The 14,336-nt window shown below is 38.8% G+C and overlaps 1 protein-coding gene across 6 annotated transcripts in view; it reads left to right on the top strand.

Annotated features, from left to right (window-relative positions):
• The window catches only part of ANKRD55 (ankyrin repeat domain 55), a 48,332-nt gene that overhangs the window by 17,541 nt on the left and 16,455 nt on the right, over positions 1 to 14,336 (top strand). For 4 of the 6 annotated variants that reach the window (XM_030467829.1, XM_030467828.1, XM_030467826.1 and 1 more), the window contains 3 exons: positions 791 to 919; positions 11,096 to 11,280; positions 13,006 to 13,173. In XM_030467829.1, the coding sequence (XP_030323689.1) occupies positions 791 to 919; positions 11,096 to 11,280; positions 13,006 to 13,173 (482 nt within the window). The remainder of the gene's footprint in view (positions 1 to 790; positions 920 to 11,095; positions 11,281 to 13,005; positions 13,174 to 14,336) is intronic. The other 2 variants (XM_030467831.1, XM_030467830.1) reach the window with 1 other exon arrangement.

The following is a 14,336-nucleotide window of genomic DNA, read 5'->3' as shown; positions in this document are numbered from 1 at the left end:
TCTGCTTGTGATGATTTTGCAAACCAGGCAAGACCTTTGAGATGTGTTTCCCTCATGAGAGACCAAATAATACCTACCAAAAGTAAAATGTTACCATATCTGAGCAATACTAGCAAATTCAATCTTCAATATTGTTGCTGTAGAATAAAATATAGGTGTGTATGTCAATGCTGATTAGGGTACAAATGCAGGACATTAGTTCACTGACCTACTAAGACTGACTGAATTCCTCTAAGGTGGAATGAAAATGCAGGTCAGTAGTTTATCACTAGTTTTCTCACTAGAGAGTAAATAGAAGTTGTTTACTTACTGTGACTTTTTTGTTGAAATCACTGGGCCAGTTCCTTAGCTTGCTGATGAGTGATGGCTAGAAAACTAGCCTATAATAATTTTTTTTGGATCAGAGATACAAGCTAAAATAAGCATCACCCAGTGCCATGTCAAAGCACCAGTCTAAAACAGGCTTTCTCACAGGACTTAAATTGAGCAGTGAGGAGCCATCCCTCAGCCACTGTGGGGGATGACCATACATTATTTATAAGAGTCTATAGTCACATATGAAAGAAGCAATTGTATTTCTATCCATTTTCTGTAATAACTCCAAAAAGCTAATTACTTGGTTCTCCCTTATGACTCCACTAATTCAGAAGCTGTTGCTAATTATTTAACAAGAAGGATTGGGGAGAGCCTGTCAGTCCCAAATGGCTTCAGAACTGTCTAGCTTATCTACAGACTTGAAGTGTGCTGCTGTGAGTGACAATTATTTGCTCTCCATGTTTGTGGCTTTCAGGGAATGACTTCACTCCACTGGGCTGCTTTCCATAACAGGCCCCAGCACACCCAGACTTTGCTGCACAAGGGAGCAGACCTGACTCTGGTGGACAAAGACTTGAAAACAGCTCTGCACTGGGCAGTACAGGTGAGCTGTGGTTTTCACCAGGCAGTTGCTTGAGCCAAGCTGGCTATTATGGTATCCTAAATACTCCAGAAGAATTACTCAGTCTGTGAAATGAGTAAAATAGATGCTAGGAATGCCCACTAACAGCCCCAGCATTTTGTGAGTAGTCATGGACCAAGTATCTAACATCTTCTTTTGAGATCAAAGCATACCTAATATAGGCTCAGCTCTAACAAAGTTACCATTTATCTCGCTGAGACTATGTGTGTGCTTTATGTTGAACTCATGCTTAACTTTTCTCACTATATCACAGTTGCAGAAATCAGCAGTGTAAACAGCTGCCAAAGGTCTTTGGGAATAAAATAATGTCAACACAAGTTAAAACCTATTTAAACAGCTGTAGTTGTAAAATAATTAGGTGAAGGGTTGAGGCCCTCTGTCCCGTTGAGTTGTATGCTCCTATCTCCTTTAAACAAGTCAGATTTGTAAAAGTTACTCAGGTCATCATTAGAGAAGAAAAACACATGTTTAATATGGCATTAAACACTGTGCTATGCAACTGGTAGCAAGTGGTCTAATAAATAGTATAATTTGATAAGTTACGTCTAAATGTTACTGCAGAAAACTTCCCAGATGAAATTATATAGATATCTTTTAACTTGTTCTCATGCAATAGCAAGTTCCAATATCAATGCTGGAAACCAGATAAGCAGAAATAGAACTTGTGTAAAAATTCAGTAACATTTTCCAACAGTGACTAAATATTTGCATCCTTTTAGTCTGAGTTCACTCATCTTAAAGAATGTATCAACAAAGAAGTTTCCAAGCTGTATTTCCAGTATTTCAAAATGAGTAAGGACTTCTAGAACAAGATATCTGTTTTCTTCAAACACAGCACAGATTATGCATATACTTTTAGGCTCAATTTTAGTTTTTTTGAAGTAGAGGTATATTTTGGCCTCTGCAACTCGTATTATTTCAAAACTATTTTTGTTCTTCTTTAATCACAGTCAGTCTGAACTTGAGCTACATCTCTTGCTATTTTAGCTCAGAATACCAAAGGTACCTGCTCCAAAACCTGTTGTGCTTTTTTCACTAGGCTTACTTCAATGCAGGTTGCTTCTCGTGGGAATTCTGTGAAACTCATGCAAGTTCCTGTAGGCTAGATAGTGATCTGGAAAAACAGCTCTGGAAACAAGCCAAACAGACCAGCTTCAAACAGGAAGACAAATTGGAATCCTCTGTATCAGAACCCTCAGAGTTCCCTTCCTTCGTTAATCTTCCCTTGATTTCTAGCAATAACATTTGTAAGTGTTATGTAATTCCACTGTTAATTTATGCCTCCACTTTCTCTTACAAACATACAGATTAACTCTTGAGAAAAGAGTAAAATAAAACTGCAGAAAACCCACCTGGCATCAGGTGGAGGCAAATCAAAATCCTTCCTCTTCCTCCCTTTTAGCTCCTCACAGAAATCAAAGGAAACATTTTTTTCTTAAAAATTCCTGCTATGAAGCCTTATAAGGCTTCTTCTTCATTGCTTCTTCTTCATCCACATACTTCTTCATATTCTAAGTCCAGAAGAGGTAGCTGAAATACCAGAGTATGTAATAGAGCTGTTAATACTTCTTTTGTGCAAGCTCAGCCAAGAAAAATCTTTCATCCAGTGCTCTCTGCTGCCCTTTTAGTCCCAGGAGAAATAGATACTGTGGACAAGCCTGGCTTTCCCTGCTATGACAGAGAGCAGAAACACAGCTCTGCTGGGTGGGATAACTGCTCTGTATAATAGACTCCTCTGTGGCTGCTGGAAGGGAGATCTTTTTTTCCTTTAAAAATTGTATTAATACTCTGAGCACAAGAGACTCAGATTGCTCAGGCAGTACCAGCTGCAAGGTTTGATTTCACCTGTGTTTGATTTCATTTGTAAAAAATACAACAAGGGAAAGACCAGGCACTGCACAGAAACTTGTAGGAAGTTGTAGAAAAGATGTAGTTGGTGCACACAAGGCTGAATCAGGGAGCAGAACCAAGCAGAAACGATTGCCATCCATTAGAAACAAATTCTCAGGCATGTTTCACGTGAAATAATTGTTCTTAGCTGGCTGTTTTGAAGACTGTATGTTTGGTGCTTTGTTTCCCATTAGACAAACAGTGGCTATGGAGTTGTGTTACTAGACAGAAATTGCCCACACCAAAAAGCTCAAAATTCCTGCCACTTGAGTTGACTCTTTCAGTGCGAATGTGTTTCATCAGTGTCAAAAACACAGCTCATTCTGTGAAATGAGAGTATCTTGTGTCATGTTTTTTACACATGCAATATTTCTAAGAGCTGGTGCAGACAGGACTCTATTAGAAATGTCTTGGGAAGTATTTCTCTCCCTTCATTGCAGTCAGCAATAATCTTTGTAATGAAAAACAAATGCACCTTTGTAACAAAAAAATTGTTAACGAGTAGTGGAATGAAGTGTAAAGCCATTCTAGCAGTACTAGATTATGATGTCATTGAAATCCTGGTAAAATATAGTAGATACTACACAGTATGCATTAACATATCATAATAGCGTTTTACTATATCATAATAGTATTAGTAGTACTGTGGAAATACTTGGAATCTGAGGAAGATTTGAAGTGTTCCTACATTGCCTTGATATTTGTCATGACTTTTACCAGAACTTTGTCTCTTTCTTAACATTCTACCTGCCAAAGCCATACAATTATGAAAAAATATCAGCTTTCACTTCAAGTATAAATAAACAATTAAACAAAGCTTTCTTCCAAACTGAAGAAATGGACATCTCTAGATAAAAAGAAGGCAACTAAAAAGAAGTCATTAAAAATAATATTCTGCCATAGGAAGCTTGCTTATGATTTTTTAATGAGTTGATTCAGAGTGCAAAGTTCTAAAAATTATGCGTCTACATATTTGCTCCATAACAACAATGCAATTATTTAATTCCCCTGTTTCCTGCAAGAAGAGTGAGATAGATACCTGTAAATCTGAAACACATTGTAAAAGCAAAGCGTAGGCCATTATTCATATGTGTCTAGCTGAGAAGCCTCTCTGTAATCTTCATCTCCTTGAAAAGTGAGAGCACACTTAGATTTCGGGATCTCTAGGAATGAATCTCTCATGGTTGCAGGGAATCTTGAGGACACAGCAGGCCACCCAGTTGGGACAGAGGAAGGGGCCAGGGAAGGCAGGGGCTCAGGACCAGGGTCTGCCCAGAGGGACCACTGTGGTCTTTCTTTCTGCCCAGTACCCCCTTTTCTTTCTGTGGGCTGCCAACAGCGGAGGAACTCAGGTGAACTTCCAAAGACTTCTTAAAATTTAGTGGGTGTTTCTCCATGGCAGACACATTTGCTGTTGAATTAGGCCAGAAAAGGTGCATTTGCTAGGCACAGTTCACAGTCTGGTTGATTTCAGGCAGTTTTCTTTCACTTCAAAAATTGTACTTGTTTTCTCTGTTTCAAGCAGTTTTCCAGAGACAGGTAGAAAGGGAGAGCAGTGAGTTCTTTTTCTTATGTCACTAAGCTTTAAAGAGAAATGTGATAGCAAACAAGCAAAAAACAGATTTCATTTGCATTTTTAAGCATCCTTTAAGGAATCCCTTTCTTGTGTAAATATTGTCATTCCAGCAAAGGCACAGCTGTTGATTGGGGAGGCCGGAAGCTGCATAGCAGCAGCCCTCTACAGAATGAGCTGGCAAGTTGTAAACATGGGGAACAAAATTTGCAAATACTTATGAGTAAGAAATGAACTTGTACCAACAACATCAGAAGGTTTTTCAAAAAATGCCCTAAACATTTGCAACAGTGACTACAGTAGGAAGCCCCATGTGTTTGCATCTTGGCTCTGGCACATAGGCTAATTACGACGTCACAAATTATGTCTCTACTCCTATACATACTTACTCTCTAATACAAAATGGATGCAATAAGACCACTTCTTCGGAATGATCTGTGGTCCATGCTAGGTCCCAAAGTAAGTCCAGGAACCAATGGGGTACATGTTAACTAACCAAAGTCCAAACCATGCCATGGATGATTTTTTTAAATTTTGTGGCACAGACAACTGAGTTCCAGTGCTCAAGGACATTCCCTAGTGCTACTTCATGCTTTATATAGCTGTAACCTATTTCTCCACTTTCATTTGTAACAGTTCGTAAGCCAAATCCCTTTCTGTGTCTTGTGCAGGTGTATTGATAGACAACCTTACCAGTACAACCATATCATCAAAAATATACCTTTACCTGAGAAAATTTATTGTTAAACAGCAAGTCCTTCAAGTATTAACATTATGTTGGCAATGTAATTATTCATGTCAATCTAATTTCCAAGCAAATCAATTGCTTAACTCCCACTGAGCTTGGTAGGAATTTTTTCTCAGACAAAACCTGTAGGTAAGTACAGGATAATTGCCAGACCTCTTCCCAGCACACAGTCTATGTGTAACTCTGCAGTTGAATGCCAGAACATGAGTAATGTACGTGCACCACACTTTTTGCATATCTATAAATGTCCTGATCTCATATGACTAACAAAAAGGCACTGGAAGACAAATTTTTCCATTTCTCAGATTGTAGCAAGGAATAATTCCTTACTCTAGTGCAGAATAAAAGAATGTCTTTTTTAAAGCATGTAAACAGCTAATCTAGAGAAATCCATCCTCACAACAATGTATGAGCAGGATGAAGCTGCCAGGTAATTTTAGTCATGGCCATAGTCATTTACATAGTAAATCATGCACCCATTATAGAAGACTCTAAGTGAAAATAAATTCTCAGCAAGACTTGGCCAGTATTCCATGCAGTGGTTTTTTTGAGCAAAGAGAGGGGAAGAGAGGCAGGGACATGTGATATCCATAGAGGTATTCCTTCATGACTGCCTTTGTAATTTAGTAGCTTTTTCCAACACCCACTAATGCTGCTGAGAGGATAAATACGTTAAAAACACTATGTCCCCTCATTGTACCAGAGGCAGCGTGCTCCAAGGACCACAGGACAAAGTATGCTGTACAACAACAATGCATTCTCTTTCCAAGAGTACCAACCACAATGTCAAGCCAAGCTGGGTCGCTCTCTGAGTCTGCAATAGACACTGACTCAGTGGGTGTCTGAGGCTGAAGCATTAGGGTCTGGAGAAAACAAATGAGCTTCTTTCAGAGCTGGCTGAGTCTCACCAATATAACTACAGTGGCGTCAGTAGAGTTGTTGTTAATTTATATTGGTTTGCCATCAGAAACACATCCTGTGAAATGTCTGGGCTGCATCCAGGCAACTTCTGGCAAATTTTCCCTGGCAGGAAGAAAGCTGAAGGTGGTATTACAGATTGTTCCTTTCCTCAGCCCAGTTGTCTCTGTCCCCTGAGGGAAGAGAAACCACAGTGTACTCTGAAATTTTTCCCTGTTTCTCCACTGCCAGCACAGCCATCTGGCAGCCAGGGCATGGCAGCCAGGGCATGGCAGCAGTGGAGGTAGACTGAACATGCTTCAGCTCCTCAGCTTTCCCTAGTCTAGGGTACAGAGGTGGGAATCCTTAACAGTGGGAGAAAGTTTCCATGTGTGCAAAACCCTTCAGCAACGCAAGCTGCCAGCTTTATCAGCATTTTTCACTGAACTTTATTTCCTGCAGAGATGGAGGAGATGCATTATGCCTCTGCTCTTGCATTTGACATTCTCGATTTTTTCAAATTTGCTATGAGTTGCTCAACAAATACTTGAAATGGATCATGTTTATTTATTTCAGCAAAGGTGAAAAAGATCCATCTTGGTGTTACAGTTAATTTCATATTAACAAATGTTATGTCTACTGGTGAAGGGTGAGAGGAAAGATAAAAGGGTTGGGAGACCAGCCAGCATTCTGTAACATAAAACTCAAACAGCACCCAATGATGCACAAAGTTGGTTTCCAGTAAGTACTGATGCAAATTTTATTTAATCTATTGTAATTTGTTGTTCCTCTTTATAAAAGTAAACTACCGCCCATACTACTGCAATGGGAATATTATTTCCTTGTTGCTACAGAGAGGAGTGCAGTAATGGTTAAGATGTCAAGCCATTCATCATCAGAGGAGAAGGAGAACATCAAAGCTTTTGAATCACAGTTGAAAAAGGAAGGAATGTAGAAGAGAAGACTCAAACAACCCTAAAGTGCAAAGCTGGTGATAAGAAGCAACATCAAGAGCTGCTAGTGAGGAATTTCCATCCAGCAAAGCTGGCTATAGGTATAGAATCACAGTATCATAATGATTGGAAAGGACATTTAGGATCATAATCATCAGTCCAACATCAGCATAACCACTAAACCATGTCCCAAAGCACCATATCCACCTTTTTTTTTTTTTTTTTTTTTTTTTTTTTTTTTTTTTTTTTTTTAACACCCCCAGGGATGGAGACTCCACCACCTCCCTGGGCAACTTGTTCCAACTTTTTGTCATTCTTTCAATGAAGAATTTTTTCCTAATATCCAATCTGAACCTCCCCTGGTGAAACTTGAACCCATCTCCTCTTGTCCCATTGCTAGCCACTAAGGAGAAGAGACCAATCCCCATCTTTCTACAGCTCCTTTCAGGTAGCTGTAGAGAGCAGTAAGGTCTCCCCCTCAACTTCCTCTTCTCCAGGCTGAATAGGCACAACTCCCTCAGCTTCTCATGAGACCTGTTGTCCAGACCCCTAACCTGCCTGGCTCCCATTCCTTCTCTACACCCTCTCCAGCACCTTGATATCCTTCCCATACTCCAATGCCCTAAACTGCACCCAGTACTCAAGGTGCAGCCTCATACAGGAAGGTTTTAAACTGCATGCTTATACAAAGAGATAGAAAATACAGGAGAATTAATACAACCTAGCCACATTATTTGCAGAGACATTCACGTGGAAGAGAAATACTTTGTCAAGGTTTTCTCAAAACAGCCAAATGCTTTTCCCTCTCTCTCCCCTTCCCACCTCTACCTTACTGGTGGGCACAAGCCAGCTTAGCAGACTTCATTCACGTGATTCTTCCCTTTGGCATCCAAATCTTACAGTAAAATATTACATGAGTGTCAATAAACTTCCAAGTAAATTTATTGTTTTACATGTCAGCTGGACATGAAAAGGGCTGAAGTATAATAACAATGGCTGTAGTAACAATGAGGACAAATTAAGTAGACAGAGGTGAAAAAAGTGTCAAAACTAGAAAAGTGTTCCAAACATGGAACACTCAATCCAGTGGATACTTGCTGAAGAATTATTTTCTTATTTTAAAAGCACTGAGAGATGGAACTACCAGAAGCTGGGATTTTAGTAATCAACATAAAGGAAACAGAATTGTAGTTAAGTAAAAGTGAGATCCACTGACCCTGATAGTGAGTTTGTTGTTTGCAGCTGGCTGGAGATGACACAAATTGCAGACAAAATCTTCCAAATCACAAGGAGAGTTTTGCTTGCAAGGGCTCATGAGCAAGGGCTCATCAAGGGTTGCAGGACACCTCTTCATGAAGTTTAATTTAGATGAATGATCTTAGAAAGAAAATCTCACTGAGGAGAATTAATAATGGATGGAAGCAAATAGAGGAGTGAGATGGGACAGAATTGTAAAGAAAAGTGTGGGGGGAGCCCTGCACAATTATATGGAAAGATGTAGTGAAAACAACAATCTCTTCAAATGGTACTGAAAAGAATTTGAGCATGAGAAGGGATACATACAGTAAGGTTACAAAAACATGTAATTTTTGTATGGTAAATTTGCCACTGAACATCCTGATCTAACAATCGTACTGTGGTCCATGGTAAATTTACCACAGAAAGACTGTTTTTGGCGACTGCAGCTCAAAGCTATCAATCTAACAATAAGGGCAGTGTAAGCATTTTAGGAGAATTTTGTGTGCAGCTTTAAAAAAAACAAGATGAATGTAAAGTTAAGAAGGCATTCCTAAGAAGAGAGATCTGGAAAGCCAGAAGAGCTGTCCTGAGATCTCGTTCAGCAAAAGGTTCAAAATATTAGGAAATATCCTTTGATTGTTTAGAAAATATAATTAACAATTTGATTGAATTGTTAAAGCAAGACAGAATTTTCATGGCCATCTTCAAAGCAATTATTGTTTCCTCAAATAAGAAGCTATTGGATATAGTATGTTTGAATGTCCACTAATCTGTTTACTAGCATGTAGTAAAACACAGAAGTGCTGGAAAGTTGCCAACAAGGTAAAGTTCATCACATAGTACAGAAAGCTTGTTAAGCAGGTCATGAATAGAGGGATAATAACAAGTCCGATTCTTTGTCCCTTTCTGGTTTGAGCAGTACCTGATATTTTAATCACACTGGATGCCATCTGTAGCACCATTTATATGAGCACAACCTGCTATAATTGATGCAGAAATCAATCCAAAGCTAGGATGTCCCAGTGGGGGAGAACAAGGATTAAAGCAATCGAAATCAACCAAGGGTCTTGTATCGTACCTCTTATATTCTCTATCAGCCACATTCAGGAGAGTTCAAACAATTTTTAGAGGTGTACATCTCACAGATATTCCAGCCACGATTTTATCACAAGTGTATTTATGTTTTTTCCATAATGAGGTCATAAACTGCAGAACACATATATAACCCACAGCTATAAGCAAATCAGAGGAAGACCAAGTGCTTCATGGGCCAGTATGAAATTCAACATTATTTTGATAGATTTTAGGAATAAACTGAAACTGAAATTAGGCATAAGGATTGAAATCTATCTTGCTTAATATTTTCATGTTAACTTGGCATAAAATAGAGGGGCTTTCCGACAAAATCTGCACATAACAAAAAACTGGAAGACATTAATAGAAATTATGAGAGAAGAGAAATTATGTACAGAAGCAGCTGGATCACCTTCGCATCTAAAGTGATACAAATGGGATAAAATTGAATAGGATAAAACATTTAAGTCATGTACTTGGGTCCTAATAACAGAAGGTCCTTCAAGAAACCAGAAACTCTGTGTTTGGAAATTACTATGAAAGAGAAGTACCAAGGTGTAAATGGTTATTCCAAAATTATTGGGAACTTCTAATGAGACACAGCTGTGAATAAGGCAAATGTTGTTCTTTGATATACAAAAAGAGGTATTTCTAACACAAATTGAGAAGAGATAGTGTCAATGTACAAACACCTGTGTATGACTTGGTACACCACATCTTTTCAGGCATACACAACTAAAATACAAAAAGAAAAGGGTTAGTAGGTTGATGAGAAAAATAGATAGCATATTTTACAAACAAAATGTAAAAGACCACTATTGATTAGAGCAGTAAGAGAGCAGTTTAGAAGGGATTTGATGATTGTCTGCACATATATATGAAGAACAAATCCCAGGTAGTGAAAACAAGTATTTAATCTAAATAATAATGCTGTAAGAGAAACAAAGGGACATAAATCAGCCATGACTATGAATAGAGGTTAGAGGTACTAATCATTATGCAAATATGTTCTTTAACTGCCTTCCTTTGGGAGTAATGGGGACAAAAAACAAAACTGTTTTTAATGGATGGTTTATGAAAGGGATGATGTAACATAGCTGCAAGTGAGATTGCAGGGACTGAACTGAAGATCTAGAAAGAGCTTTTTAGCCCTGTATTTCTATGTATAAAGTCCATTAATTCTTATTCTCTATTTTCTCCAAGTTAGGATATAAAATGTTGGATTTCATTTGCAGGTTAGAGGACAAAGTAAAGCTTCTTTTAAGACACAGAAGTACGAGAGCAAAGTAGTTGACCAGAGTTAGTTTTCCAAGTTTTCCAGAACCCCAAGTATTTGACATGGCTTTTCTAGGTATACATGGACAGGCTTACAGAATTAGGTTGATCTTCTGAGGTCTTTTCCAATCCTAAATTTCTGTGAGAAAATCTGGACTCATATCTTTCTGTACTCTGACTTAGCAAAATAGCAAAATCCCCAAGTTAATTCCGAGAAAGTTGTTGAGCAATTTACACTCTGTAACCTTTGAATATATTTGCAGTGGTACATTATTTATTATTTTTCCAGTGCTCAAAGTGTTCTAGGAAATTTATCAAGCAACCCCAATTCCCAGCAGGGGATTGGAAGCTTTTGGCTTTCCTACCTGGGGAGTCTGTTATACACAAAACAAAATACCATTATTGTATTTAGCCTTCTCTAGCAGAGAAAATGCATTTGGTGTGAACTCCATTGTAAAAATCCTTTTATTCTCTGAATTTCCTTCCAGAGTGGCAACAGGATTCTGTGTTCCATCATTCTGAACCACTACCAGGGACCATCAATAATAAACTACGATGACGAGAGTGGCAAAACATGTATGCACATTGCTGCTGCTGCAGGCTACAGTGATATTATCAGTGAGCTGGCTAAAGTCCCAGAGTGCAACCTGCAGGCCCTTGATGTGGATGACAGGTAACCATGGAAATTTTGAAACTGAAATTGCTGCTTCCTTTCTATTAACATCAGACTACCTCTGTTGGTTCTATAAACACGTTTCCTGTTTCACAGGCCATGGCCTAGTTAATGAACTGCACTTAGAATTGTGCTTGCTCAGAAACACTGCAGAGCAGTCCAGCTACATATGTATCACATCTAGTACAATGCCTGACTAGAAGGAATGTTGCATGACTTTGTGTTTCTGGTAGGAAACAATAAGATTATGTATGAAAGGACTTTGTCACCACTTGACTTAACATCTTTCAATCAAAAATTACCATTCTTTTCAAAACAATAGAACAAGATCATAGAACTTGACACTAGAATTCTGCTGCTGTTTGTATTTAAGAAATGGCAGTGTTCCCTTGTTACATTTAAAATGTTAATACAGTATTCCTATAGGATAAGGGGACCTTCTCTTCCATCCCAAAAAGGCATATGATTTTTTTCATGATGAAATCCCTGTATCATAAGTGCAGAAGAGTCATCTTCTTTCCTCTTTTTCAACCCACACCTGCCTCTCTTGGAACTTTGTGGAATTTATTTAATGCATAGAGAACCAACTGACTGTTCATACTGACTATCCTGCTCAATGGAGCAAAAGCCAAAGTTTTCCTGGGTTAACCTTCCAGATACTTAAAATAATACCATTCTTCATGGAAAAGTGCAATAAAGCGGGAAAGAATTAAAACAGCAGGGTTCTGGAGAAGTTTCTTAATGTCAGTAAAATGTAACTGAGTGTCTGTGCTTCTATGGAAAGACGGGTGAAGGGAAGAGCTTAACTGCACTTAAGAGCTCAGTAAGACATGACCTGCTGTTACACATTCTCAGATATTTCCGTAGAGGATATTATACTTGAAGAGAGGAAAAAATAAGCTGTTCACTGTACACACAGAGTAGATTTCCATTTCCATTCTATTATGTTTCTGACTATACCCATCTGAAATCATGGGGATTCCAAAGAAACAAGAAAAGAAAAGTGAGTTGCCCTGTTTTCTTTTGGTGTTCTCTGTGCTTTCAGATTTTTCACAAGAGCGAAATACTACAATTTGGAACCTAGACAAAAGTTTCCAAAGTCAAGATGCAAATCTTCTGCCAAGAATAATATCAGTTTGATTCTTCTGTACAGATTCAAGGCAATTATATCTGTTCTAGTCTGTGCCCACCAAAGAACACAGAAATAGGCAAAGGGGCAATGACAATCTGGTAGATGTGTACAGTCCTTCTCATTCATGTGTAGGAGGCTTCTTTTCCTATTACCCTCCTGGCGAGCCCTGAGCTGCCAATTGCTAATAATATTTGCTGTAAAGATGAGAAGAGTTTGTCCAATGCGGTGGATGTTATCAAAGATTTTTTTCAAATTATGCTCTGAAAAATTTAGGTGCTTCTCCCACTCTGTATCTACAGCAGCAGCAAAGATGCTTTTATGTAGTGGAGGGGGCACAGGGGTGGGGGTGGTGCATCCTACAGCCCTATCTACCTTATCTGCAGATAAATATATGCATATAGATAGATGTGGCCAGTCCATGGCCTTATTACCACCATTAGAAGCTCATCAGTGTGGGCTAAGTTGCTGGAGAATTCCTTAAAATGGATGTCATCCGTCTGGATGAGTAGTATAGGAGCACACCTCATTGTGTCATTAATAGTTTTGGTAGTATATTTATTAATCTATTTTAATAGACTCCCCTTTGTCTGTAGGACACCTTTGCACTGGGCTGCAGCAGCAGGGAAAGCTGACTGTGTGCAGGCACTGCTAGAGCTTGGGATAGACAGCAGCCCTCGAGACATCAATGAAAACACTCCTCTGACATATGCAATGTACTGTGGGCACACAGGATGTGTAAAGCTGCTGTCTCGGGAGAGCAGGTAAAGCTCACAAGTTGCCACTGACTAGAAAAAAAAAAAATTCATTTTCTGTGTTACCAAAGGGTTTGAACTCTAGCTGATGTCTTCTTGGTTCATATGCAATACTTAACTCAAGTTTTCTACCAAAACAGCATCATTAGAATTAGTCATCTGCAGTTAAAGTGCTAGTCCCTTGATCAATGAGGCTTCTGAACCAAGAAGATATGACTATAGCTCTCATCCATCTACATGCAGAAAATTGATCTTGCATAATAATTTCAGCCATCAGATACATGCCTTCCACTTTCTTGAAGTCTCTATGCACTAGCTGTGTATTCACGCAATCAGACAGAGGGACTGAGCAGAAAAGCAGCTTTGCCAGATAAACAATAACATAAATTTCAAGTTTTTGTCCTCGGGGTAAGGGTTTGGGAATGCTTTCCTATCCTTCTCTAGTTCTGTACCTTGATTGCCTCTTCATACTCTGAGGTTTTTGTCTGTTGAAAAATATAATTCTTTTATCCTTGCTAATAATCTCTCTCTTTGTATTTCTCATGTTTCAGCAGCTGTCATTTAATCCATTTAAGTTCTTGAACTTTGCTAAATGAGCATGCATGTACAAAGACATCATCACATTTCTTTGTGTTTTTCCCTCCTTTCCAGCAGTCATTATTTTCTCTGTTACAAATTTTGAAACATGAGTAACTTTACTTTTTCTTCTCCTCCTCCTGCTCTCTGCCAGTGGGAGGTCTGAAATGTTGATTAGTCAAAATGTCATCTAAAAACCTCTATCACAACAGCACTGTAGGTAATAAAATTGATACATCTTCTGAACCTGTGCTGGGCCTCTTTAGTACAGGCAAGGCAAGGGAAAGGGGAGAGGGAGAGGAAAAGGGAAAAAAAAAGCATTGGGTAAAGAGGAGAGAGGAAAAAGGAACGGAGAAAGAGAAATTAAGAGGGAGGGTGAGGGGAAAGGGAAAGGGAAAAGGAAAGGAAAAGTGAACGGGAGAAGGAAAAGGAAAAGGAGAAGGAAAAGGAGAAGGAAAAGGAGAAGGAGAAGGAGAAGGAGAAGGAGAAGGAGAAGGAGAAGGAGAAGGAGAAGGAGAAGGAGAAGGAGAAGGAGAAGGAAAAGGAAAAGGAAAAGGAAAAGGAAAAGGAAAAGGAAAAGGAAAAGAAAAAGGAAA

The sequence above is a fragment of the Calypte anna genome, chromosome Z, assembly GCF_003957555.1.
Source record: "Calypte anna isolate BGI_N300 chromosome Z, bCalAnn1_v1.p, whole genome shotgun sequence".
Taxonomy (NCBI): Eukaryota; Metazoa; Chordata; class Aves; order Apodiformes; family Trochilidae; genus Calypte; species Calypte anna.
The sequence above is the reverse complement of the archived record's forward strand: the minus strand, read 5'-3'. Positions and strand labels throughout refer to the sequence as shown.